The sequence below is a fragment of the Urocampus carinirostris genome, chromosome 1 (assembly GCF_059441175.1).
Source record: "Urocampus carinirostris isolate Australia breed hairy pipefish chromosome 1, RoL_Ucar_1.0, whole genome shotgun sequence".
NCBI classification, from domain to species: domain Eukaryota; kingdom Metazoa; phylum Chordata; class Actinopteri; order Syngnathiformes; family Syngnathidae; genus Urocampus; species Urocampus carinirostris.
Window position 1 is genome coordinate 54,179,794 of NC_142349.1, and position 27,064 is coordinate 54,206,857.

Genomic DNA, 27,064 nt, shown 5'->3' on the forward strand with positions numbered 1-27,064 from the left:
AACAAGGGAATTTTGAAATGTGTATTAGTGCGAAGGATTACGTCAAGGATTATGGACATGCAAAAATTGATGTTGGCGTTTCCAAGTGGTAAATTGTAATGGGAAGAACTTCCTGCAACTGAAAATGTAAACTAGATATTACCGTTACTTTACACAACATATACTGTATTCTCTGCACTGTAAAGCGCACCAGATTATAAGGCACATCCCCCCAAAATATATATATTTTACACATAAGGCGCACCCAACTATAAGGCGCTACAGTTACAATGTCAGGTCAGTCAAACTTTATTAACCCTTAACTGTTGGAAGCAAATACATGTATCAGACATGTACAGACATGTAAAGCTTAAAGCACAAGTCAAAACCCTTACAACAAAATACTTAAAAGTTTAAAGTATTTAGTTTGTAGATTGGTGCTAATGTTTTTCATTATGTGTTTTCCCACTTGTGTTTGCTTGTGCTACGCAATACAGAAACACCTAATGGCCAAATATTACAGTGTCCCTTTAAAGTTACATAAAAGTAAAGCCTTCCAAAAGGAAAATTAATCCATAATCTTTCATCTAAAAACGGGTTTTCCATAAAGTATTTGGTTTTTGTCGTAATGAAAAGGTTGCTTTTTAGAAAAATCACAGGTTTTGTAGTAAAAGTAATAGATGACACACGAATGAAGCGCTCTCTTGCGGTTCAGTGCAAAAGCAACGAAATTGTATACAATACTGATAATATTGTTTTAGTCATTTCAAACATCAATTGCCTCGGAGTATAAGGCACATTTCTGGCCAAAACTAAGACAAGACTGGAACGTCTGTATACCATTGGAGCATCACCCGGGTGGCCTGGAGAAATATGGGCACCACCGGGCTGTACTTGCCCAAGAAACGCCACAGGAAACGGTGCCCCTTACAACCTGTGTGGTTAAGGGATAAACCCAACAATTCACCTTTAGCGTGACCTACCCGATTCATTGTAAAAGATTGGAATCTCGGCCAAACTTGTTCCGGCCTGAGAGAGTAGAATGTCTTTCTGGGAAAGCTGCTGAGTCAGCAAAACCAAAAGTGCTGAGTCAGCTTTTGGGGTATTTTCCACATCTAGTGTAACAAACTTGTCTGCCTGTGAAAGATGCTGGTCATATCCAAACTCCTTCCCTCTTTTCTTTGATGGACAGACACCCAAAAATATATACTTAGATCCTTTACTCTCGGGTGTTAAAAACAGATTTTATAATCTGGAAAAAAAGGAGCAAACTTGAATAGAAAATTGATTCTTGACCCCAACCTCAAAGAATAAGTAGTTGTTTAAAAATAATAGCAGTTTCTGAATAAAAATATGGTTCACGGTTGATGCTCCAATGGTATACAGACGTTCTAGTCTTGTCTTAGTTTTGGCCAGAAATAAGCCCGAGTTTGAACGGAAAATTCGGTTTGGGGCTAAAATGGCAATCATTACTTCTGTTCTCACTAAAAAAAGTCTGTGATGCTTGATTTATTCACTATTTGTGTTGTCACTGGTTTCCTTCAGTTGTTAACTAATTTTACACACAGACGTCCATTAAAATCACAATCAAACACTGTGTTATATACCCTGGGACAGTTACAGACACAATATAAGCTTTTCAGAGTTCGGTGCTAGTCAACGAGACCGTTTGTGTGTACTGTCCGTCTTCTGTAAGTGGTACTTTGGTTACCCAGCGCACGTGAACGTAACACCAGCATTGGTTTCCATGGCAACGACCGACAACGAAGACGAAGCATGGTTTATAGTAAGTGCTTTTTTTCTTTCTCGCCAGACAAAATTTTATTGAACATTTTAAAATTCAAAATAAATTCACTGATTTTACTCGAAAAATAATCAAGCATATATGTCAAACAAAGAGAAGGATTGCAGACCCAGAATTTTAGCAACTCACTGGTGGGCGTCAGGCTTTTTCATTCGGCCCACCGAACATAAAAATGGTCAAAATATAGTGACAATATAAACTATAGTAAATCAAGTATTGCGAATAAAAAAAAAGTTTTTCATTACCATTTTTGTTGCCATAGTCCCTTTTTGTGTTCACAACAGAAATACAACAAAATGACCACAAAACTTCATTACAATTTAGTGTTTAAAAACGGGGACGTAATATTGTTTTGCTTTCATTCTGAGAATAATATAATCTATTGAAATACTACAAAATGCTACAACCGTTATTACATAATCAAAACTACTACGACAAAAAATATTTTAAAAAGAAATAATACGAAAATAAAATTACAGTAATAGATAGATAGATAGATACTTTATTCATCCCCGAAGGGAAATTCACTTTATTACAAATACTTGAGAAATACTACAAAATACAATGAAAATACTAAGGAACTACTACAGAAAAATTCCAACAGAAATACTACAAAAATACAACAACAATTATATTAGAAAAATATTACAGAAGTATGTCAAAAGTACTACTAGTGCGATTACGATACTACAAAAACACTACAGAAGTACGTCAAAAATTCTATTACAAAATACTTCAAAAATGCTTCTATAGAAATACTACAAAAATACCACTCCAGTAATGCTGTCATACAAAAACACTACTACAGAAATATCACAGTCAAAATGCTACAAAAATACAACTACATTGATACTACAAAATACTACTATAAAATACTTCAAAATTACATCTACATCATTACTACAAAATACCGACATAGGTATACTACATGTATCTACTAATACTACAGAGATACTGCAGAAATACTACAAAAACACTTCTGCAGAAATACAACAGAAATAAAACTACAGTAATACTACAATAATACTACAAAAATCTGACCGCATAAATACTACAAAAATAAATAAATAAATACAACTACAATAATACAACAAAACTAATCATCCAATTAAGTGCTAAAAACAGGGACCTAGTGTACTATTTTGCTTTAAAACCAATTTGATGAAACTAATCTATCGAAAAACAACGATAAAGAAATATAACATGTAGATAATGAAACAGGATATCGAAAATAAACAGGACAAACTAGACAGTTACGAAAAATGGAGGAAATAATAAACAGGACAAAAATAGACGGAAACAAAACTGGGAACCGAAATTAAACAGGACAAAATAAACGGGAACAATACCGGACAGGAAATACCAACAGGAACAGGATTGTGTCGAAACCCAGGTCTTGCGGGGCAGAAGTTCGTTGACGGGCTGACAAAGGAAGCGTGAGAGCGCTGAGCTTAAAATAGACATAAAGCCGATCTGTCAACGAGCCGCAGCTGGCGCCACACGGGCGGGGCCAATTGGGCGCCATGGCAACCGTGACATTTGACATGATGTCAACCGATAGCAGACAGCCATCTCCGAGATGTAACCTAACATGTACACAAACGCAGCAATGTTTGAATTTGCTATGTAAAATAACTACTTTGTTGTATAGTGGGAAAAATGCTGTAAAGAGTGGCTGAAAAGAAAGATTCCAAACTGTAAAGTGAAAATGCTGCAAGGCAGGGACGCCATGTTCCGGTGGTCAACCGCTGTTTCTCAACTTGTGGGTCGCTGACCTGTTTTCGATGAATTGCGGGCTTTATTAAATTGTCTTTATTGTCATTGATAAAAACGTAGTAAACATTGCATGCAACAAGATTAGACAGCGCTCTATGGTCAAACAGTTATAATAATAGAGCAATGTATGTGCATTAAAACGAATAGTGCATCATTACAATAGTGCAATGGAAAGAAGTGCAATAACATTTACTAGTAACAAATTCACAAGGTATATGTTTTCAGCGTTTTGTGCAATAACATTTGGCAGCGACAAAAAAAGAAAAAACAAAAAGGATTCGCAAGATAAGAGTATGTTTTCCCAGTTTGTGGTCTTGTTTGGGGTGGTGATGGCCCTGAGGTAGATGCTGTCTCTGAGCCTGTTAGTCCTTGTTTTAAGGCAGGCATGTCCAAAGTCCGGGCCTGGGGCCGGTTAAGACCCTTGATCAAATTTTAACTGGCCCCTCGGCCTTTGCCGTTAAGTGAATGATATGTGACTGCAGTACAAAGTACATTTGTACCAAAAGAAATTCACCATTTCACCAGATGATAGCAGTAGTCCTTTGGCCACCTTGCCCTTGGATTTCTGTGAGAATTTCAGCCAACCCAATTGACATAACGACTGTAATTGAAAAAATAATAAAGCTAGCAACCAGTTCAGGGTGTCCCCTGCCCACTGCCCGATGATTGCTGGGATGGGCTCCAGAACCCCCGCGACCCTACTGAGGATAAGCGGTGCAGCTAATGAGGTGAGGTGAAAAATAAATACATTTTGGGGGTCGCTTTGATGCCACATAGGCTTATATGCTGTGTTCCCTCTAAACTGCGCGCGTGCGCAATTGCGCACTGCTCGCACATTCTCAGTGCACAAGAAAATCTAGCCAGCGTACAAGGGTCCTAAACGGCTCTTCAGGTTGTTTTTGCTTCTTTAATCCCAACATGAGCAAATATTATGTAGAATTATGCACAAAATGACTTAAAGGAAGGGGGAATAGAACAAAAACGAAAAAAATATCAAAATGAAAAAGTAGTGAAAAGCTGAAAAAAAGGAAGAGAAAAAAAGAAGGAAACATTTAGAAATAAGCCAGAAAAACGAAAAGAAAGAAATGTAGAAAAAAAGTAAACAGAGAACAAAAAGAAAAAAGTAACAGTAAAAAAAAAAAAACACGGAAAAAAGAAGAAAAAGTTTGTGTTGCATTCAAATAATTTCCAATTATATCAAGTAATCTTGTTGCCAACATTGTACTTCCACTCAAAAATGTGACTAAGTACAGTTTTGTATCTTGCAACCGACTAAATAAGCCCCCAAAAATGTTAATATTATGCAACAAAATATATCAGGAAATAAAAAGAAATGGATATCTTGTGAAAGAATTGAAAGAACAAACAACATTTGTAGGCTGTACAACCTTTGCAATAGTACATGAGTTAATTCATTCAAAAGAGAAAAATAATTTTGCAATAACATTGCCGGAAACTCAGCAAAATGTAACTTGATGTCAAGTTTTGGACATGTTTGATAATGATCTTGCCACACTTGGGATTATGGTTGCTCACTGTTGTTTCAAGCGTTGCTCACCGACTTTGTGTGAACGCTCAGACCCCTGGAAAATTACAGGGAACATTGCTTACATGTGAGTGTTTGCGGGACGTTAAAAGGTTTTGGTTTTGCTGGTCATTTCGGTGAACATACTGTATTCTACTCTCTCTACTTTTAACTGCACAATCCTTTCGTTGGCTTAATCTGAGAAGTGGACTTTTTAAATTTTCGGTCACAGTTTGTCATCAGGGTAGAATGGTGAGTCCTCAAGTAAGACTATTTGAGAACTAGTGGTCTCCTTCATATATTTAACTATTTTAGATGGATTTTACCATTATTTATTGTTGGGAATTAAATATTAAAATGTACCGTTTACCAAATTGTTCGAATTAGTTATCTGACTCCATTAACCAAACAAAACCTACATTCACCTAAGAATGCACGCTCGTTTCTCGATGGAAAAGATGAACGAGAAAAAGCCGACATTTTTACACGGGGGCAGATTTAATTTCATAAACAATTTAACTAATTGAACTCCATCGAATATGGCCGAATTAGCCGAATTAGTGACGCTCGAGTCTCTGTCAAGCCTCCTCTGAAGTTCTCCAGCCTTTCTTCTCTTGGCACACGTTTTTCCGCAAGATGGTGTGCCGGCTGCTCCCATGGGCGTGCCCACGAAGCCCTTTGGGCTCCACCATCTCGGAGCGCCGCGATGTCTGGACCAACCAAAACAACGGAGAGCCGTCCTCCGTCATCAGGGCCTTTTCTGCGTCTGGATGCGCTGATTATCTTATCAGTCTTACTTCCCGTTCCCGCCATACCTGTAAACAATATTTCCTGCCAGGCCAGGGTGCCCTGAACTTTCACTGCTCATTGAACTTAAGCCTACTCGGTTAAAATCTTCATTGCACTCAATAAATGTAACTTGTATTCAATCGTATAAAATCCTTTATAGTCAAGTGTATAAAATCCTTCACTATTAATAAATAACCATCTGTTTGGTGTCACAGAACGGGGGGTGGGACAAAAAAATGGACCGCCGTTTTCTTCTTCTTTTTGTTTAAACGTGTACATTTGCAGTCACAGAAGATCTGATTCGTCGCCGTGCTGAGCATAACGAGTGCGAGATCTTTTCCCTGGAGGAGATCTCCCTGCACCAGCAGGACATCGAGAGGATCGAGCACATCGAGCGCTGGTGCAGAGATCTCAAGATTCTCTACCTGCAGAACAACCTCATCCCCAAAATCGGTGAGGAGCTTCGTATCTACATGTTCTGTACTTACTATACTTTCATGTTCTGCGTTTTGGTGCTTTCAGCAGAATTTGACGTCTTATAGATTTGATGTCGCAAAGAGTTGTTGTGAGTATATGCAGCTCTCGTGAAGAATAGAAAAACCTTTATGTTTTGTTTGGTTGGAGCCAGTTAGTGTTCCAACATATCCTGCGTTATCCCTCTTTCATGTTTTGTCCTGTTAGAGCTGGTTGGTGTTGAAACACAACATACAGTGCCTTGCAAAACTACGCATGAATCTTCCCTTTATTGAAGAGTGCCAATAAGGATGGCCTTTCTAAAAGAATGCCATAAGAAGGCCCGTTTGTCGTTCCGGCCTCATGAAATCCTTTTCCACTATCCAGCCGTTAAACACCTCCACATAAAAGTCACAAACGCCTGGATGGTTTTGACCCATTTTTATATGACAGGTGTTTAACGTCCGCATAGTGGAAAATATTTCTATGAGGCTACAGTGAAAAGGGAATGCTCTTTCAGAATCTTACACATAGCTAGAAAACATGTGTAGCTGTCTCCTATGTCTGATTGGCACACGCACTACGCTCTCTAACTTCCCCTGGTATTTTCTTAAAGGGCCTTTGCACATAACTAAAACTGATGGCAAAGCCATAACATTCGGGGTTTGCAAAAAGCTACATCCGAGACACAAATTACAAGCTGCTCTGGTCAGATGAGACAATAAATTGAAATTTTTGTGCTGAATGTAAAGCGTTATTTTTGACGCCATAGCAACACTGCGCATCACCCTGAAAATACCATTACCACTGTCAAACACGGTGTTGGCAGCATCATGCTTTTGGGTTGCTTCTCTTCAGCAGGGAGAGGGAAGATTGTTAGAGCTGATGGGAAGATGGATGGAGCCAAATACAGGGTGATTCTGGCAGAAAACCTGTTGGAGTTTGCAAGACACTTGAGAACGGGGCGCAAGTTCACCTTCCAACAGGACAATGACCCTAAAAATAAAACAAAATCTACAATTAAATTGTTTAAAACTAACAATATAAAGCCAAGCCAAAGTCCAGACCTCAATCGGGTCGAAAATGATGGACAGATCTAAAATAATTCTGTACACAAACAATCACCATCAAATTTTGAGGAACTTGAGCTGCTTTGTAAGAAAGAATGGACAAATTTTTTTGTTTCAAAAAGTGTAAGATGTAAGTATGTCACCTGTGTCCTCTCTCGTGTTTTGTTCCGTCAAAATCAGTTGGTAGCAGACATATCCTGTTTTCTTCCACTTTTTGTTCATTTTAAATCAAGTGTTTGCTAATGCATGGGTGAAATTGTACAATACTACTGCCTCTGTAAATGCAGTTACCTGCACAACTCCCCAGGAACTTACACATATCTAGATATCATTAATGTATTGTTTTTTTTCAACTTTTTACATATTTTAATGTGTTTATCTTAATTTTTTAACTTTTCTACAGAACAAAGGAGCCTCCCAATCTTGTCGCACGTCTGTATGATGACAATAAAGGCCATTCTATCCTATCTTATCCTGTCCTATTCTATCCTGTCCCGTCCAGTCCTGTCCCATCCTCTCCCGTCCTCTCCCATCCTGTCCTGTCCTATCCTATCCTATCCTATCCTATCCTATCCTATCCTATCCTATCCTATCCTACCTTACCCTACCCTATCCTATCCTATCCTATCCTATCCTATCCTATCCTATCCTATCCTATCCTATCCTATCCTATCCTATCCTATCCTGTCCTATCCTATCCTATCCTATCCTATCCTATCCTATCCTATCCTATCCTATCCTATCCTATCCTATCCTATCCTATCCTATCCTGTCCTGTCCTGTCCTGTCCTGTCCTGTCCTGGCCTGGCCTGTTCCGTCCCGTCCTGAGTCGCCCCGTCCCATCCCGTCCCATCCCGTCCCATCCCGTCCCATCCCGTCCCATCCCAACCTGTCCTGTCCTGCCCTGTCCTGTTCCGTCCTCTCCCGTCCTGTCCTGTCCTGCTCTGTCCTGCTCTGTCCTGTCCTGTCCTGCTCTGTCCTGTCCTGTCCCGTCCAGGCCCGGCCGGCCCATCCCAACCTGTCCTGTCCTGCTGTGTCCTGTCCTGTCCTCTCCCATCCTGTACTGCCCTGTCCTGTCCCGTCCTCTCCCGTCCTGTCCCGTCCTGCCCTGTCCTGCCCTGCCCTGCCCTGCCTTGACCTATCCTAGCTTATCCTATCCTAGCCTAGCCTATCCTTTCCTATCCTATCCTATCCTATCCTATCCTGTCCTATCCTATCCTATCCTATCCTATCCTATCCAATCCTATCCTATCCTATCCTATCCTATCCAATCCTATCCTATCCTATCCTATCCTATCCTATCCTATCCTATGTGGCAACAAGAATGTGTAGTCGAGCTTATGTTAGAGTAGCTTTGATATCTTTGAATGAAGTTTAAGCATAATTGTAACAGAGTAATAATATAGTCATCTCATTTTTCCCGGCAGAGAACGTTGGGCGCCTGAAGAAGCTCGAGTATCTGAACCTGGCTTTGAACAACATACAAGTGATTGAAAACCTGCAAGGTGCGTACAGAAGCGGAGCGGCATACAAGCATAAAAATGGCGCAAAAATCAGACCTGTCGCGAAAAAAATGATGCGAACCAAATTGATTCTTGGCAATCCAAACCTTCACTACCACTGACGGAAATTTGCGTCCAGTGCGATTTTCTGCACAGATCAACCGCATTCACAGTTGTCATAGCGAAAAATATTCCAGTAGAGGGCAGCGTTGCATCGCCAAAATAATTCCCAGTAGAAAACAAAAACATGTGTGGTTTAGAATTTATTAAAAGTAGAAGTAACACATCCAGAATCCTGTATTATTTAGAGGTTGGATAACCACAGTCATTGGTCGTCATTTTCACTACTCATTTGAATAAATTTAAGTCATAAATCATTTAAGTCATAAAGCAAGGGTGGGTGAGTATTTGGAGTCATGGGCCACGTTAGGTTAGAAAATTAAACCAAGGGGCCAATCCTGGGGACATAGTCATTTTTTTACATTTAGGAAATAAATATACATGCTGACATCTACATGTCATGTTTCTTTACATTTACGGTACCTTGAAATAGTTTAGTTTCATCACATTGGTTTTAAAACACAATGAAAACAAAATAATATATAAGATCCCTGTTTTAAGCACTTACTTATATATTTGCTTTTGTAGTATTACTATAGTTGTATTTTTTTTAAATTTTGTAATATTTCTGCAGTTGTATTTTTCTAGTATTTTTGTGCTATTACTGTATTTTTATTTTTGTAGTTTATTGTAGTAGTATTTTGTAGTAAAGTAGAAGTGTTTTGTATTGTAGTAGTATTTTCACAGTAGATTTTTGTCCTATATCTGTAGTATATTTTTTGCATTACTGTAGTTGTATTTTTGTTGTAATTATTTAGTAGTAGTATTCTTTTCAGTAGTTTTGTTGTAATATTTCTGTAGTTGTATTTTTGTATTGTAGCTCTACTGTAGTAGTATTTTTGTTTTAGAAATATCTATTTATCTCTCTCTCTCTCTCTCTCTCTCTCTCTCTCTCTCTCTCTCTCTCTCTCTCTCTCTCTCTCTCTCTCTCTCTCTCTCTCTCTCTCTCTCTCTCTCTCTCTCTCTCTCATTAGCTGCACCGCTTATCCTCAGTAGGGTTGCAGGGGTGCTGGAGCCCATCCGAGCAATCTTTGGGCAGTGGGCAGGGGACACCCTGAACTGGTTGCCAGCCAATTGCAGGGCACACAGGGACAGACAACTCGCTCGCCCATTCACACCCAGGGACAATTTGGACCGGCCAATCCACCTGAAAATGCATGTCTTTGGAATGTGGGAGGAAACCGGAGTTTTCTATATATATATATATATCTATATATATATATCCAGCACCCCCGTGACCCTATTGTGGATAAGCGGTGCAGATAATGGATGGGTGGATGGATGAACTAACTTATGACAGGGGGTGGGCTAGAAAACAATACAATTGGGCTCATAATACAATCAAATTTTGTTGACCTTGATAGTTCTATGGCTTTTCTCCCCAAAACTGCATTGTGTATCTTTCTAATGCATCTGAATCTTGACGGAATACTCTAATTTTCAAAATAAAATGTCATGTTTCAAAATGGTAGGCTGCGAGAATCTGCAAAAACTGGACCTGACAGTGAACTTTGTGGCCTGTCTGAGTAGCGTGGAGAGTCTGAAAGAAAACATCCACCTGCGCCAGCTCTTCCTTGTGGGCAACCCTTGCACTTCCTTTAAAGGCTACCGAAAGTTCGTCGTGGCCGCCTTACCCCAGCTCAAGGTAAGGCTTCGAACACCAGCCCGACAAAATGGCCTCTCAAACTCTTCTAGGGGTTTAGAATTAAGATTTCAGGATGGAATTAGGTCGTCAGAGCCTCATGGTTTTCATGTTTGAAGTTTTGTTTAGGTTTAGGGCAGGTTTAAGGTTTTAAATGAAGGTTTTTAAGCAATGATTGGGGTTTCAAATAATAGTTCCGGGTAAAGGTTTAGGTTTCAATCACGGTTAGCAAGAGAGAGGTGTAAATTTATGTAATGTTAAGTTTTTTAATATGGTTAAGGTTTGGAGATAACTTTTGGAGTCTAAAATAAAATTCCAAATTAGTATTAACATCTTAAATTTTGGTCTGGTTTCAAACCAGGTAATGGTTTAGCTAAAACTTTTTAAGAAACTGTTAGGGTTAGTTTGAAATGACAATTTAGTGATATGGGTTTGGATTTCAATCATGATTAAGGTTTTAAAGCAGGATTGGGTTTGAAAGTTAGCCTTACAAATCAATGTAACAATGTTTTCATACGATTGTGCATTGGAGACAGCATTTGCAGTTTGAAATAAGATCCCAAATCAGTCTTAATACCTTAAATTATGGTTATGGTTTCAAGAATGTTGAGTTTGGTCTTCAAAGTTGGATTTTTAAACTTAGTTGGGGTTTTTAAACAAGCTTTCTATGCAAATGGCTATGGTTTCAATTGATAGATTGGGGTATAGGTTTGGATTTCAATCAGGGTTCGGGTTTCAAATCAGTATTGGGGTTTAAAGTTAGCTTTGCAACACAATGGTGGGGTTTTAAATATGATAATAGTTTGGAGACAACTATTTAAGATTCAAATGAATCTTAACATCTTACATTTTGGTTACAGTTTCATGGTTTTATATTAAAGTTTTTAGACAATGGTTATGGTTTCAAATGTGAGTTCTAAGTATAGGTTTGAATTTCAATCACGATTAGGGTTTCAAAGCAGTTTTGGGGTTTGAAGTCAGCTTTGCAGCTCTATGTTGTTTCTTCTTTTTAATAAGGTTAAGGTTTGGAGATAATTTTTGGAGTGTCAATTAAGATCCTAAATTAGTCTGAATGTTTTAAAGTATGGGTACGGTTTCAAGAAGCCTGAGTATGGTCCTCAAAATTGGATTTGCCTTTTCCAACTTAGATTTAAGTTGAATCAATAAATCTTTTTAAGCAATGTTTATGGTTTTAAAAGAAGCTTTAGGTATAGGTTTGAATTCCAATAAGGGTTAGGGTTTCGAAGCAGGTTGAGGGTTCAAGTAAGCCTAGCCACACAATGTCTGAATTTCTTGAAAAAAAGTTTTTAAGTTTCAATTAGAATCCCAAATGAGCCGTAACAATTTAAATTATGGTTACTGTTTCAAGTTTTGGTTTGTTCTTCCAACTTGATTTCCAACTCAAAGTTAAGGTTTCAAACTCACCCTTAAGCAATGGTTAGGGTTTTAATTGATAGATTTGGGTATACGTTTGGATTTCTATCATAGTGTGAATGATTAGAGTTTAGAGCTATCTTTGAAGCATTTTTTTTAAATATTAGTGTTTTCAGACAACTTTTAGAGTTCCAAATCAGTTTTAATGACTGAAATTAAAGTTGTGATTCCAATCTCACGTTCAGTTTTGAAAGTTGGATTTCCAATTCAAAACTAGGGCTTCAGGTGTATTATTTTTCACCAAAAGTTTGGATTTCAACCCAAGGAGCCAAGTTGGGTTTTGATAAATGATGGTCTGGTTAAAGAGGGCTTCAAACGGCAGGGTCAAAGAAAGAATGGAGAAGGGGTGTTTAAATGTTGTCTTGGCCATTTCTCAACAAGCCTAGCATAGTTCAGTTTAAAGAAAATAAATCTAAATTTGGGGGACCTTTACTGTCCCTGGTGCTCAGGTTTTCTGGTTCTAATATGGTTTTCGTGGTCTACATGTTCAGTGTCTGGACGGCACTGAGGTGACTCGGTCCGAACGCATCGAAGCCAGTCAGGGCCTAGAGGAACTGAGGAGGCAGATCCTGGAGCAGGAGGACCAATACCTGAGAAAGAACGAGCACCAGCAAGAAGAGGACAAGACAAAGGAAGCCCAGGAAACGAGAAGAAGGTAAGAAATGTGTCCCCAAAAAGGTATTTTCTCCTTTTTTTGTTTGAATTTGTTGTAGTGAGGAGGAGGAGGAGAAGGCTAGCCAATCGGACGAGGAACGTCGGGAAAAGGAGTTCTGGCACACGCCGTGTCCATTCACACCGGAATCACGCTTGGAAGCACATCGCCACCTGGAGGCCAAACGCAAAGACAAAGACAAGTGAGTGGCACACTTCCTTTCTGGGAATCCTGGGGTGAGATATGAAAGAATTGAGCCATGTCGATGCATCGGGTCATGCGGCTATTTCACTGTATTCCTGCCAAAAATAGACTGCACTCATGCGATCGGGATCCATTATCCCCAGTTCCATATTACTGCGAGTGTTCACCGTCAGAAGGTACTTTTGTCATGATGCGTGCCCTTCTTGCTCAGTGAGATTAGGGGCCGGAAAAACACTTTTTTTTGGTTCAGGCCACTGAAGTGTGCCATTTTGGTCCGTGATCCATTATCCCAAGTCGACTAGTGATGACGACAGGGCCAGAGAGAGAAAATTTGTGCCACGTGTGGTGGATATCTTTTTTTCCATTTTTTTTCGCCTAACACGAACAGCATCCATGTGGCTGGGATCCATTACCCCTTGTCAACTGTCGATACGATTGGGAACCGGCTGCGAGCATGTCATAATTGAGGGGGGGGTTTATTTGAGGATTTTCTAATTCCACGGGGGTTGTGGTCCCCATTATCTGGGGGTACAGTATTTTGATGATCCATGTAAACGCGCACAGAATTCGAGTAATCTGATTTGCAGTTTCCCTCATCCTGGATATTTTGATGCTGCTAAACACTCTGGGACTTGTAGTACAGAGACGAATGATAAACGCAAACTCTGGCTTATATATATATATATATATATATATATATATATATATATATATATATATATATATATATATATATATATATATATATATATATATATATATATATATATATATATATATATATATATATATATATATATATACCACAGCAATATCCCCCTAGTGGGAGGAGGCTAGAGTCATTTCTGACTCTTTTGGGGAGATTGATTCAGAGGAGGGGATTCCCAGCCCCCTCGCTCAACCTTGGGAGTCATTAGGTGACCAAACCCCCCAATTCCAACCCCTAATGCTGAACGCCAAGCAGGGAGGCAACGGGTACCAATGTTTAAGTCTTAGGTATGACTCGGCCGAGGCTTGAACAACAACCTCCCAGTCTCGGGGCGGGCGCCATACCCCCAAGGCCACCGAGCTGGCTTACTCGCTAAAAAAGCCTTGTGAAATTATTTAATGTCAAAAGTTAACTGCTTCAAAGCACTGTGCCACTTACAGTACTGGGACAAATGATCCACGCAAACTCCAGTTAACTCGCTCAAAAAGCCTTTAAGTATATTTGTTGAATTCCCCGGGAAATTTCCTTTATATTCTCTGCGGCTACTACAAAAATTCAACAGTTGTATCCATCTGTATGTAGTGTAAATCGATGCTTTTAGCAAGCCGTGTACAATCACATCTTGTAAACACATGAGACGTAGCATTGGAGCCAATTTTTTGAAAAAAAAAAAAAAAAAAAAGCATTGTACTTTTATTGATTGATTGACATTTTTTCCAATGATCACCAGATAGAAGGTCACAATCAACAGCTTTGATAAACAATCGAAAAAATCTGAAGCAAAAAACGGGCTGGCGGGAAAAAACCAGAGGTGCACTTGGCAATTTAAACACTTGACATAATTCAAATCATGTAATCTAATTTTTATGACAAGGTATTATATGTAACATAAATCATATCATGAAAACTTCAAAATGTACTGTACAGTAAATGATATGGACTTCAATAAATTGATATCATTTCTTTTCCTTTCATTAACTCTTTCTCTCCCCTCGCCTTGCCATCTCCCTCTTATTCTGGATGATTTCCCAATTTTGTCTTCGATTTCAATGAGAAGAGCCATGATAACAAAAAAGTAAGAAATAGAAAATGAGTCAGCTTTGATCTGTATTCTCTCTTGGAAATGCGAGTGCAAGTCTTTCAAGTCCAAACTGTTCCACATTTTTGGTCCATAGTGAAATATTTTTGTAGTAAATATCTTGAACTTGTGAAGTGTTTTTTTTTTATTATTATTATTATAGTATTTAAACTTCATTCGAAGGTCTTCAATTGATTCGATGAGCTTGTTTTGCTTGTTTTTCTGTTTTCCTGGATTGCAGCAGTCGGTTTTAACAAAAATCTAGCAGTGGTTGTCCAGGTTTTGTATATCAACTGTCTTTTCTTCAGTCCTCTTGTTTGTTTTTCAATTTCCAATTTTTTTCTGGTCAGGTTTCGTTGATGCAGACTGCTTTCCCTCTCAGTTTAGGACCTTGTTTTAGTGTGGCGACTTTTCATTTCTCTCGGTTCACCAAAGCAAGACAGTTTAAAGGTCTTTCATTCCCTTGAATGTGGTACCAAGATCCCACGTTTCTTGGATTGATGTACGTGTCAAGCTTTTGGAGTTGCTTGGTTAAGTAACTTCTTTTTTCATCTCTTCAAAGGCCTTCAGGTTTTCTCTAATTTTGTCGTTTTCTATATTGTTCTTTAGCTTGTATCCCATCTCCTTGAATGTCATGATTACCGATGTGAATCACCTGTGCCCGCTCCTTTGGCCCCACTTGCCTTGGACTCTGATTGGCTCCCTGTCCCTGTTTAAACCCCCTCCTGTCTGTCCCCTTTTGTCAGTCCGTCTGCGAACTTCAGTTAACACCAGGCAGGCCTTTTTCCACCCTGACTCCCACCTGTTTTTTGCCCCCGTCTGTCTTCGACCCGTTTTTGATCCTGACCACGTCTACTCTCCCGTCCCGGCTTACACCCCGTTTCTGACCCCGACCACTTTTTTGCTCTCCTGTCCCGGCTATCGATAATGTTTTTCCATCCTTGACACCGCCATCACTTGCTACGGAAGATCCACTTCCGTGTTCAGATCACAATCTGAGTACGAGAGCGACTTGCTTCCCGCGCCTAGCGAAAACCGGATTGTGGGCGCAGCCCTTCCTCTTTCCTTTAATAAAACTTGTGAGAAACGTAATGCAACTGAGCCCTGTTTCCGTTCTGGTCCTGACATTCAATGTATCTTGGGTGAAAGGTCATACAACCAGTTAAGGGTGTCCACTGCCCAATGCTTGAAGGAGGCTATTGAAGATAAGCGTCGCAAATGTAACCATTTTTTTCTCTTTGACTTGTTGGTTTTATTCAGTGACATGAATAAAATCTTCATCTAGTGTCAGAATATCTGTTTGTTATTTGTTATTGCAACATCCGTGGCAGCCTGGTCATCCTGGAAGGGGGATTACCTCATGTGCAGTCCCTTCTCAAGGTTTCTTTATTTTCCTTATGTTGAGGTTTTGAGTTTTTCCTTGCCTTCATGTGGGGTTTAGATCAGGGGATGGTGTCATAATAGTCTGTAGTTTGCAATAATCTGTGGTCCGTGCAACCCCTTTGAGACTCCTTGTGATTTAATAAATATATAAATAAATATGACTTGACTAGAAGTGAGATGTGGAAACAACCTGTATTTTCTGATGACGTCGTTTGGGGGTGTCATGGCTCCGATTGCCTTTAGCCCCTCATCGGTCACGGCGACGAATTACAACGCCGAGGCCTCGACCGGAGGGCCACCCTTCACCCGCCGATCAGGGTTCTCGCCACGGACGCAACGGCAATCAACAAAAAGGTGAAACGAAGACCACAGCAGCTGCATTGGTGTTGCGTTCACGGCCAAACATCGAATAATTGTCCGGCACTAATGTGATGCGGTCAGTGGGGTGAAGGACCGCCCCCTCCTCCAGGCAGAAGAATTTATCATTGTGGATTCTGCACTCAAGTATGTCCGTTGATGGTGTTACGTGTCCCTGACTCCCCGCAGAAGCAACGAGAAGACGGCCAAGCCCCCGAGGACCCTGATAACGGCTGATGGACGAGTGCTGAATGTCAACGAGCCCAAGTAAGAGTACGAGCACATTGAGCTTATCGTGTAACTTCTACTGATGGATGACGGACACTTTGCAGGCTGGACTTCCTGCTGACACAAGAAGACCACAAAGACAGGATCGTCTTGGACCTGGCGGTGTACAGGTGCAAACTGATAATGTTGGGGTGTTCCATACCACTTTGGTCGAATCCATATTTGGTAGTAGACGTTTGCACCGATTCCGACTTCTGAAAACTGTAAATCGGTTTTAAAGAAAGAAGGTAGGGAAGGAAGGGAGGGAAAGGAGGAAAAGAGGGGTGGAAAAACATAAATGAGGAAGGAAATGATTGGGGAAGGAAGGAAATAATAAAGTAAAGAAGGAAAGCTAATGGGAAAGCAGGGAAGAATGAAGCAACTAGCAATGGAAAAATGTGAAAGAGTGAAAATGGAGTCTGTTTTATTCAGTAGTAGTAATGAGAGTGATCGATGCCAAGTACCTACACCAATAATACTTCTGATACCGATTTTGCTCCAGAAACAATATTATGATTTATTTCTCCTTTTTCAAGTTTCTTCTCACGTCCTGAAATACAATTGCTTCTGGTATCGGTACTAGCCAATCCCTGCGTCTCAAATGTTTTCCTTCAAAGGTAAAAAAGTGACCCCCCCCCGCCCCTTTGACAGGCACATGGACACCTCCCTGATGGACGTGGATGTGCAGCCCACATACGTCAAAGTCGTGGTCAAAGGGAAAGTGAGTATCGACCCCGACTCAGCCATTAGTATCTAATTAGGGGGTCAAGTTGCATGCCTGTCACCATGGCGACGATGGCCAGCTGTGACCATGGACTTACTCACACAAGACCCTGCCGTTGTCACGGTGACCGTCACCGCAGTCGCATCACTGTCAACATAGAAATGAGCAGCGGCATCGGCGTTGCCTCGATGCAAATATTTGATGCTGAGTCGGCCCAGTATTTTTCTGCAGCGTCAGAACTAGGGCTGGGGGGAGTGGCCCCCGTGCCCCCCACCTGTGTGCCGTTTGCATCTGATCCAGTTCAGATCTATCCTGCAGGTATTTCAGCTGGTCCTGCCGGCTGAGGTCAAGCCCGACAGCTCTACGGCGCAGAGGTCGCAGACTACGGGGCACCTGCTGCTCATCATGCCCACGGTACGTAATGGTATCCAAACAATGACGCGGGGCCTATGTGGCCTGTTGACCTTTTTCCATGGCCCTGCGCCGTATAAGGTAAAAAGAAGCTACTTGCTTTGACATAAATATGTATACACCTTTTCCCGATCAATTTATCTATCTAAATATCTATCTATCTATTTAACTAACTAACTAACTAACTAACTAACTATCTATCTATCTATCTATCTATCTATCTATCTATCTATCTATCTATCTATCTATCTATCTATCTATCTATCTATCTATCTATCTATCTATCTATCTATCTATCTATCTATCTATCTATCTATCTATCTATCTATCTATCTATCTATCTATCTATCTATCTATGTGTAATGAAGGTATGCAAGGAGTAAAGAAAGAAATAAGAAAGTACAGAGGAAAAAAAGAAAAGAAAAAAGGAAACAATGAGGGAGATTAGAAAGGAAAGAAGGAAAGTAGGAATGAAATAAGAACGAAAAACAGAAAATAATAAAAGAAGGAAGGAGGGAAAGCAGGAAATAAACAAGTAAAAAAGGAAATAAAAGTGAAGAAATAAAGGGTAGAATAAAGAAAGGATTTAATTAAGGAATTACTGTAAAGATGAGAAGAAAAACAGGGGGAAATAAGGAAGAGGATAAGAAAGTAAAAAAGAATAAAGAAAGTAACGAAGGAAGCAGGAGGGAAATGAAGAACAAAATATGAAAGGAATGAAGAAAGGAGAAATGAAGGAAAGCGGAAAAGAAATAAGTAAATAAGAAAAGAAAAGTGAAAATATAAAGGCAGGCGGGAGGAGGGGAATAAGGAAATAAGAAAGGAAAGAAAATAATCTGGAAATTAAAAAATGAGAAAGGAATTAATTGAAAATAAATAAACAGGGAGAAAAGCAGGAAAAGAAAAAATAAGGAATGAAGGGAGGAGATATGGATGGAAAGGATAAGAAAGAAAGGAAAGAAACAAAGAAAGAAAAAGAAGTAAGGAAACATAGGGTAAAAGCGGTGAGGATAGAAGGAAATAAGAAAGAAAAAAGTAAATAAGGAAGGAAAAGTGAAAAAATAAAGGGATGAACAAAGTAAATAAGGAAGTAAGGAATAAAGGAAGAAATTAAGAAAAGAAAGAAAACGGGTAAAAAGGGAGGAAATTTAAAAAAAGGAAAAGGAAAATAACAAAACAAGGAAAGAATGCAGCATAGAAAAAAAGTAAGGAAGGGAAGTGTAAAAAATAAGGAACGAAGGGAAGAAATCAGGATGGAAAGAATAAAGAAAGGAAGGAAAGAAAGAAGGATAACAGAAACAAATTAGGGAAGGAAGGAAAAATTGGGTGAAAGCAGTGAGAAAAGAAGGAAAGAAGAAAGGAAAAAAAGAATGAAAGAAAGGAGGGGAATTAATGAAATAATATAATTATCCTAAAATTAATGGATTAAAATCATAAAAAGGTTACTACAATTGCACATACTGTACAATCAGTTTGAAAAATTTCCAATTCTACCAAAAAGCTCTCCCAAAATCCTTGCCAACAATCTACTCTATCGTGTTTTGTCTCAAAGGCTGAAGGCGAAATCAAGCCGGCCAAGGCTAACCCCCGCCCCTCCAAAGATGGCCGTCAATGTCGTCATACTTCACCCGACAACAAGAAAAGGTAAAACATTTATATGAAATTAGGGAAAAAGAGCATTTAAGGGCAATGTGATTTATTTTACAATTTTCCTACCCTAAAAGTGATCATTGAACGTATCATTTGTGTTTTTAAAGCCTAGATAGCAAAAAATATATTTAAATAATGATAATAAAATTGTAAATAGCAACGTCTTTTCAAGGAGTAAAAAATGGCAATTAAAATAGAATAAATACATTAAAAATAAAAACAATGCAAATTAGAATGCGGTAAGAATTTTGAAAAATATTAATTATTTAGAAAGTGAACCAAACAAAAAAAGGGAAACTGAAAAAAAAACACAAAATTATAAAAAGAAAAACAAAGGATAAAAGTAACTTGATTACTTTTGATGACTTCTGGATTACTCCAATGCCAAGTATGCTAAAAAAAGACAGAATAAACATAATATGAATACAATTACTAATTGTTGTTTAGGTTAAATGAACAATCTTACTTTGAAAAAATAATTTGAAGAGACCAAGGTCAGGTAGTGGCTTAAATGTTAAGCACAGAGTAGTTTTAATATACACTTTTGGTGCATCTTAAGACACATCATCAGTGTTGACACCTGGGTTTACTGGGGGTTTCAGGTCTCATGACAGACACCCTCCCCCAGGGGAACCCAAGTCCCAGCTTGTGTCTTAAGAGCTTGTAAACACGTGTCTCCCCGCTTGAGGACACCCTCTCTGCTGCGTCGGTGATGTTCCTGATGGCTCGCCCGTTGTGCATTCCCTTCACTCTGAGCATTTTCAGTACCCTGATGAGAGACTGACCGGCAAATCCTCTGCACCCGACCTCTTTGGGATTGCACCAGGCCTTCCATCCCCTGCTTCGACATTCACCTGTCACTTCCTCCTACTTGGCTCTCTTTCTTCCAAAAGCCTCCTCCATCCTGTTTTCTTGGGGAACAGTCGATTCCAGCAGGACCACTTGCCTTGTTATTCCTGATACAAGGACGATGTCAGGTGTGAGTGTGGTCACTGCGATGTTCTTTCCAGAGATCAATTGCCAGTCCTGTGCTGTTGCCAGAAGACCACCTGGTTCTGCTGCTTTTTCTCCCTAGCTATGACAAAGGTGATGGACTATCTTGCTGACTTTTGGTGTTTGCTGGTCAATAATCCCATGCTGATGGCCTCAGCAATCACTCGCAGCACTTAGTCATGACGCCAGCGATCCGACCTTATGGCAGAGTGAGCATAGGGTCTTCTGCCAGTTCCCAGTGGTGATGGTTGGATGGGCTTGGTAAGACCTCGTTGACCGACTGGATGAGGAACTTGATCCAGTGCGACTCAGATCGCCATAGCTCTGTCCAAGAAATCTTCTGGCCAGCTGCCTCTTCCCAACAGGTCCACGTCCCCTACTGCCTGATTCCTACTGTCCTACTACAGTGCACTTCCTCCACTCCTGCCGAACCTATTTCTGGATAAACAGGTGCTTTTCCTTCGCTTGAACACTTGTGCCACTTCTCCCACCAGCTCACTGTGCTGCATGTGGGACTGGTTGACTGCCTCTTGACTGCACCACCTCCTGCCAGTCCTCACCTGTATGCCAGCCTAGGAGACTCTGCTGTCACTCGAGTCCCTGTACAGCAGCACCTCTCTTGCTTGGGTAACCATAAACTATTCTTTCAGACTGCGGAAGGGCAGAGTCAATTTGTCGTTCCTCGTACACTGCTGAGGCTTGGTGGAAGGCCGTGCCACTTCCTCAAGAAAGAGCTAACCTTCCGCACGAGGTGCTCTACGGTGGTCATTGGCAGGGTGGGGGTTCATAACCCACTTGGTTCCGTTTCTTGCAGGTTTCTCTTCTATGGAAGAGTTCTTCAAGGCAGCAAAGAGGTTGTGTAGGGCTTGTTGGGCGGGTTTAGCTCCGATGAAGTTGGTTACCTTGTCTGACCACAGTTTCCTTGGATGACCCCTCAAAGCCACAAAGAGAGAGTAAGCTTGGCGGAAGCTCTCAGATGATTGTTGATGCAACACAACACAATTCCCCAGACCTTCTTTCCTGTCCTCTTCTTCACAGCATCCTTTGTCTCGAAGGGGCGAAAGAGATCAAGGGTGGTGTATTCAAACAGGTTTGAAGGTTGGGATCGCACTGGTGGCAGATTGCTCATTACCTGCTGGAACATCTTCCCATTCAGTTCACAACACGGGACACAGTCGGTTAGAAATTTCTTGACATTTTCCAACCTTGCACAATCCATGCATTATAGGGGAGAAAAAGAACAGCTGTTCCATCTTCAGTTCAGGTTTGGATTCTGCCCCCGCTAAAGAGGAGGCTTGTCTGCTTGTCTCTGTGGACACCCAGGCGGTTCAGGGTCGAGTGTATAGTTTATAAAGCACAAATAAAACTTTCTCTGTCACATGGCAGACAAGATGTCTGTTTTGCTACGCTCTGTTTTAGTTTACATAAAGAGGACATTAAAAACCCAATAAAATGTTCACTTTCTAAATTTCCCACATACTCTGGGATGTCTTGTGTCCAAGTTGAAGTTTTACTTGTTTGAAGTGGGGATGTCCGACGTCTTGACAATATGCAGATCTACTAGGCTAAGTAAAACATTCCACTAAATAATAATACATTGATCGTACAGTGGACTTTGAACAACTATTAACTACAAAATAAAAATTTAAAAAAATCAATCAAATGTATTAAATGTCATGATTACCGATATACATCACCTGTGCCCTCTCCTTTGGCGCCTACTGCTTTGGACTCTGATTGGCTCTCTGTCCCTATTCAAACCTACTCCTATCTGTCCCCTTTTGTCAGTCTGTCTGCAAACCTCAGACTCCCACCTGTTTTTTGCTCCTGTATGTCCCCCGGCTTCAAACTGTTTTTGATCCTGACCACGTCTACTCTACCGTCCTGGCTTTCGACCTCTTTTGTCCCGACCACGTCTACGCTCCTTTCCTGGCTTACAACTTGTTTCCGACCACGACCACGTTTTTGCTCTCCTGTCCCGGCTGGTGCCCCGTTTTCCGTTCCCCGACACCGCCATCGCTAGTCGCGGAAGATCCACTTCCGCGTTCAGAGCGACCTGCTCCCCGCGTCCAACAATCACCGGATCGTGGGCGCAACCCTCTTTCTCTTTCTTTCAATAAAACTTGTGAGAAACGCTACGCAAGTGGGTCCTGTCTCTGTCCTGGTCCTGACACTAAATGTCCATTATCTCATCACTAGTGCCAAACGCGCATACATGGAATATATTTACATTTTGTTTTTTTGTCAGAATTACATGACACTGTTAATTGTGATCCTTTACCCCCTCAAGCCTATGTAGATCACATATGAAAAGGCATTCCATTCTGTCTCACCACCACACTATTTTTACTCACAGTACCACGAGTAAAACATTTTTGGCCATTTTTTCAGCTAACCATTTTAATTCGGCTAACCTTACCGAACGTCTCACCTATCCATCAAGGAGTAAGAAACGACTACTCGTATTCTTCTTGTTAGCCGCTCAGGTGCTTTCCCGGATTATCCGCAGCCTTGTAGGAGGGTGTCGGGGAACATCCAGGCGGATTTTCTTGCATCTTATCTTCTTGCCGGCAGGCATTCGAGCTTTTAAGACGGCAATCGTGACACTCGCCGCCTAACACGCTCCCGTGACGCTGAACAGAAGTCGGACGAGCTGTCACGACAACTCAATTACAAAAATGTCGCTGAGGCCAGCCGCTGCGTGGACAAAACTTTCTTGGCCGGCTCCAGATCGCTAATTCCGGCTTCCTTGCTGTGTCACGCCGTCTTTCGGCAACCTTAAATCGAGTAGTTCCTCGTTTTTTTGCGGGTGTTGCCCTCCAAAATGTCCTGTGAAGTAGAAAGGTGTATTTATTTATTGAATGCTCTATAATACATTGAAATCTAATGACAAACCCAATTAACCGGCTCGGGTATTTGTTTGACATCTTCATGAACATTTTTACATATTTCATACGTGTCAACCTGTACGTTTTTGCCGTACAAAGTACTGTTATTATGCATTTTAAGACGTGTACGACGTACATGGAAATCTCTACGACAAACGCAAATTTGTCAATTATGGGTACCATCCAGTAAACACCAACTATCACGAAACGGCAAATCAATAAAGTCTAACAAGTTCGCCGCGGTCGCCTCTATCTCGGTATCATTTTTTTTTGATACTACTGTTCGCATGCGTCTGCCGCCTAGGATTTCCCATCATGCATCATTCTGAAAAAAAATATATATATGGTGTAAGATTATTTTGTAATTTGTAAGGGAAAATACGTCAGTTTGTATGGGCATGGAGCCGTGGAGGTTGACAGGTATGATATTTTCAAAAATAATCTGGCCCCAATAATGCACAACCGTGTTGAATACTTTGCCGCCATCTCGTGGACCTTATGGAAAACTGCATGTATTTTTCAGTCAGCAATTATTGACCAAAAAATACTCCCCGAAGATATGTCTGAAGCCGCAAAAGATTAAAGCCTTACATATACCTTTGTCATGATTACTGATGCGAGGCACCTGTGCCCGCTCCTTTGGCGCCAACTGCCTCGGACTCTGATTGGCTCCCTGTCACTATTTAAAACCCCGTCTTTCTGTCACCAGTTGTCAGACCGTCTGCGATCCTCAGTTTACGCTAGGCAAGCTTTTCGACCCTGACTCACTCCTGTTTTGGCTCCCGTCTGTTTCCCGGCTCCGAACCTTTTTTCTCATCTCGAGCACGATTTTTGCTCCCCGTCCCGGCTACTGACCTGTTTTTTCCGCTCTCGATACCGCCACTTCCGCGTCTGAGCAACCTGCTCCCCGCAACCAGTGATCTCCGGATCGTGTGTACTATCCTTTCCCTTCTTGCCAATAAAACTAAGAGAAACGCACGCAAGTGGGTCCGGTCTCTGTTCTGGTCCTGACAACTTTATGAGAAAAAAAACACATACTATATCAATCTATATTCATTAGAAAATGTTAAGAATGTATTCTGTTTCCATTTTACAGAAAACACATATTTTTCCATTATCAAACATCTTTGAAAAATGGACCGGCTACCGGGTGCCAAAGACCTACATGCGACTCCAGAGCAAGTTTAGCAGGTGGAGAGGTTTTGTTGGCGATAGAAAGCAACTTCCTGTCGCCTTTTTTTAGTGGTTAAGTGTTGGCACTCTCACCACCACGACCTGGGTTTGATTCCCTCTGTATAAAACGTTTCATGATTATGGTCAGCTGTGTTTCTTAATGGATCAATCATTGCAAAAATATGGTAGTATACTGTCAAACCTTGTGTAGTAATGCACACGAATAAATACTCATCCATTTCCGATCGTATCCACAGTATTTTGCGGTATAGAGGGCGCTCCGAGTTATAGGGCGCACTTTGAAATTGCTGGCTAATTTGTGTTTTTTAGGTGCACCTTAGGCAGGAAAACAGAGTACTTGACTGATCCTAGGTATCATTTGAAGCCCCCGTAGGGAGAAGCTTGAAGTGGACCCCAGTACTATCGTGGACATCGCCAACATCGTGAACCGCCGGGCCCCTCTTGAAGGACCAATGGAATCTTCCAGCAAACATCCAACTAGACCCTCCCCCCCTTTCTCACCAGGATTTGTGGACGACCCTGACGTGCCGCCGCTCCTTTAAGAGAAACTGTTGACAAACTGAAGATGAAAGCAAGACTTGTCAAGTTTTTTTTCCCCTTTTTTTAGGCACCTGTCGGTCAACAATCTGGCATAAAATGAAAGTCACCCCCCAAAAATAAAAATTTGCCATTTCCTGCTTGGGCGTTCTTTCGCGACGAGTCCATTTGGGACTTGGCTCCTCCCTTTTGCTCTTGCTTCTTTCTTTATCACAATTTCTTGTCTTGTTCTTTTCAATTGCCCAAATAACAAAACAATGACAAAACTACAAGTAAAAATGTACGAAAGACCCAGAAAATCCCCAAAACAACCGAAATGCGACCGGAAAACAACAAAACTAAGACAATTACAAAAAAAATAGCAAAAAATCACCCAAAAAACATTCCAAAGAACAAGCCCTAAAGAATGAAAAAAATGACCCAAAATATAACAAACAATAAAAAAAACGACACAACAAAGACAAAAAAATGAAAAATATCTGAAAAATGATTAAAAAACTGACGAAAAACCCCAAAAACGCCACTAGAATGACTAAAATTTACAAAAAATACCCCAAAAAGGACAGAAAAACAACAAAACACAGGCAAAATATGAAAAATGACCCCAAAAGCAGCCCAAAGACACAACATCCAAAAATGGCCGTTAAAAACGAAAAAAAAAAAGGAAAAAAAAATGACAAGAAAACAAGCAAAAAATGCCCTTTAATGATGCCAAAACAGCCCACCAAACAAACCCAAAAAACGACCCTAAAAATACCAATAAACAACAATAATAATAAAATAAGAAACTCATGCAAAAACACCAAAACAAAGCCGAACAAAACAACAAAAAACGACTGAGAAACAACCAAAAAATGCCCAACAAATAACCCCAAAACTTTCTGAAAAATGTCAGAAAAACGAGTCAAAAAACGACCGTAAACAAAACAAGGGCAACGTAGTTTCTCCTGTGGGCTGCTAAAATTAGCCACTTACACCAGCTCTGACCAACTCCACCTGCCAGCTCTTTTCAGCCGCCCCTGGTGCCTCCAAAACTCAATTGTAACACTTTTTACGTTTGTTTTATACCCAACGAGGTTAAATAACCATAAGAAACATATATTATTTGTACAGTATCAATATCTAAATAAGATTAACTTTATTGATTTTGCAGCCAATCAGAGTTTAACCCTACACAGTTGCCAGGTCTATGTAATCTGTCCCAGGCCTTCACATTGAACTTTTTTTTAATCCATCAGGATAAAAAAGTTTCTACTCATGGGAGTACAAAGCCTGTTCTTGACGACCTCAGCATCTTCTGATTGGTTGTCCAAAATGGGAGGAGCCAAAGTGGGAGGAGCCACTTTTTTTTTTTAGACCTGGGAAGTAAATTGTTACCTGTGCAGGAAAACAGAAGCAAGGTTTTCTTTTTTTTTTGAAAGCATCTTCTGCCCCCAGCGTCCCCCCATACTCTCATCTAGCCACCCCCCCCTCCCCTATTTTGCAATGAATAATTGAAGGCCTGTAAGCCGCCTGCCTTCATCTGTTTGTGGAAAGTGAAGCCAAGGGCAAAAAAGAAGCCTTCCCTTTTTTTGTTTTATTTCTTCGATTGAGTTTTTAGAGGAAAAATAAGAAGGCGAGGACGTCAATCGGTAGCCCCCCCGCTGGGGAGGATGAGTCGGCACAGCCCACAGAGTTGTGTAACACATAAAAAGAAGACGTGCAGTAAAATAGACACGGAGATCAGCCATTTTATTTTGGAAAGCTCAGCTAAGAATGAGCGCATCTTCTTTATCTTCGTTCCTCGCTCCTACATGCCCCCCTCCAGCTTTATTTTCTCTTCATTCGAAATAGTTTTACTTTTTTACCTATTAAAACGGAGGACGTTAGAGTTTAAAATGGATTTACAAAGACCCATCACTATAATATGGAGTACTCAATACT

The 27,064-nt window shown here is 40.5% G+C and overlaps 1 protein-coding gene across 3 annotated transcripts; it reads left to right on the top strand.

The window, feature by feature from the left end:
• dnaaf11 (dynein axonemal assembly factor 11) lies at positions 1-25,277 on the top strand. Of its 3 annotated transcripts, XM_088345460.1 has the most exons (12): positions 1-1,765; positions 6,159-6,326; positions 8,824-8,901; positions 10,491-10,663; positions 12,586-12,749; positions 12,808-12,948; positions 16,667-16,744; positions 16,810-16,875; positions 17,396-17,465; positions 17,787-17,882; positions 19,432-19,523; positions 24,969-25,277. In XM_088345460.1, the coding sequence occupies exons 1-12, from the start codon at positions 1,756-1,758 to the stop codon at positions 25,144-25,146; spliced, it is 1,314 nt and encodes a 437-aa protein (XP_088201586.1). In that variant the 5' UTR covers positions 1-1,755; the 3' UTR covers positions 25,147-25,277. The 3 variants fall into 3 exon arrangements, with proteins under 3 accessions (XP_088201586.1, XP_088201593.1, XP_088201600.1); XM_088345467.1 differs by lacking the exon at positions 17,396-17,465; XM_088345474.1 differs by lacking the exon at positions 17,396-17,465 and having other exon boundaries at positions 24,914-25,007.
• The last annotated feature ends 1,787 nt before the right edge of the window (positions 25,278-27,064 follow it).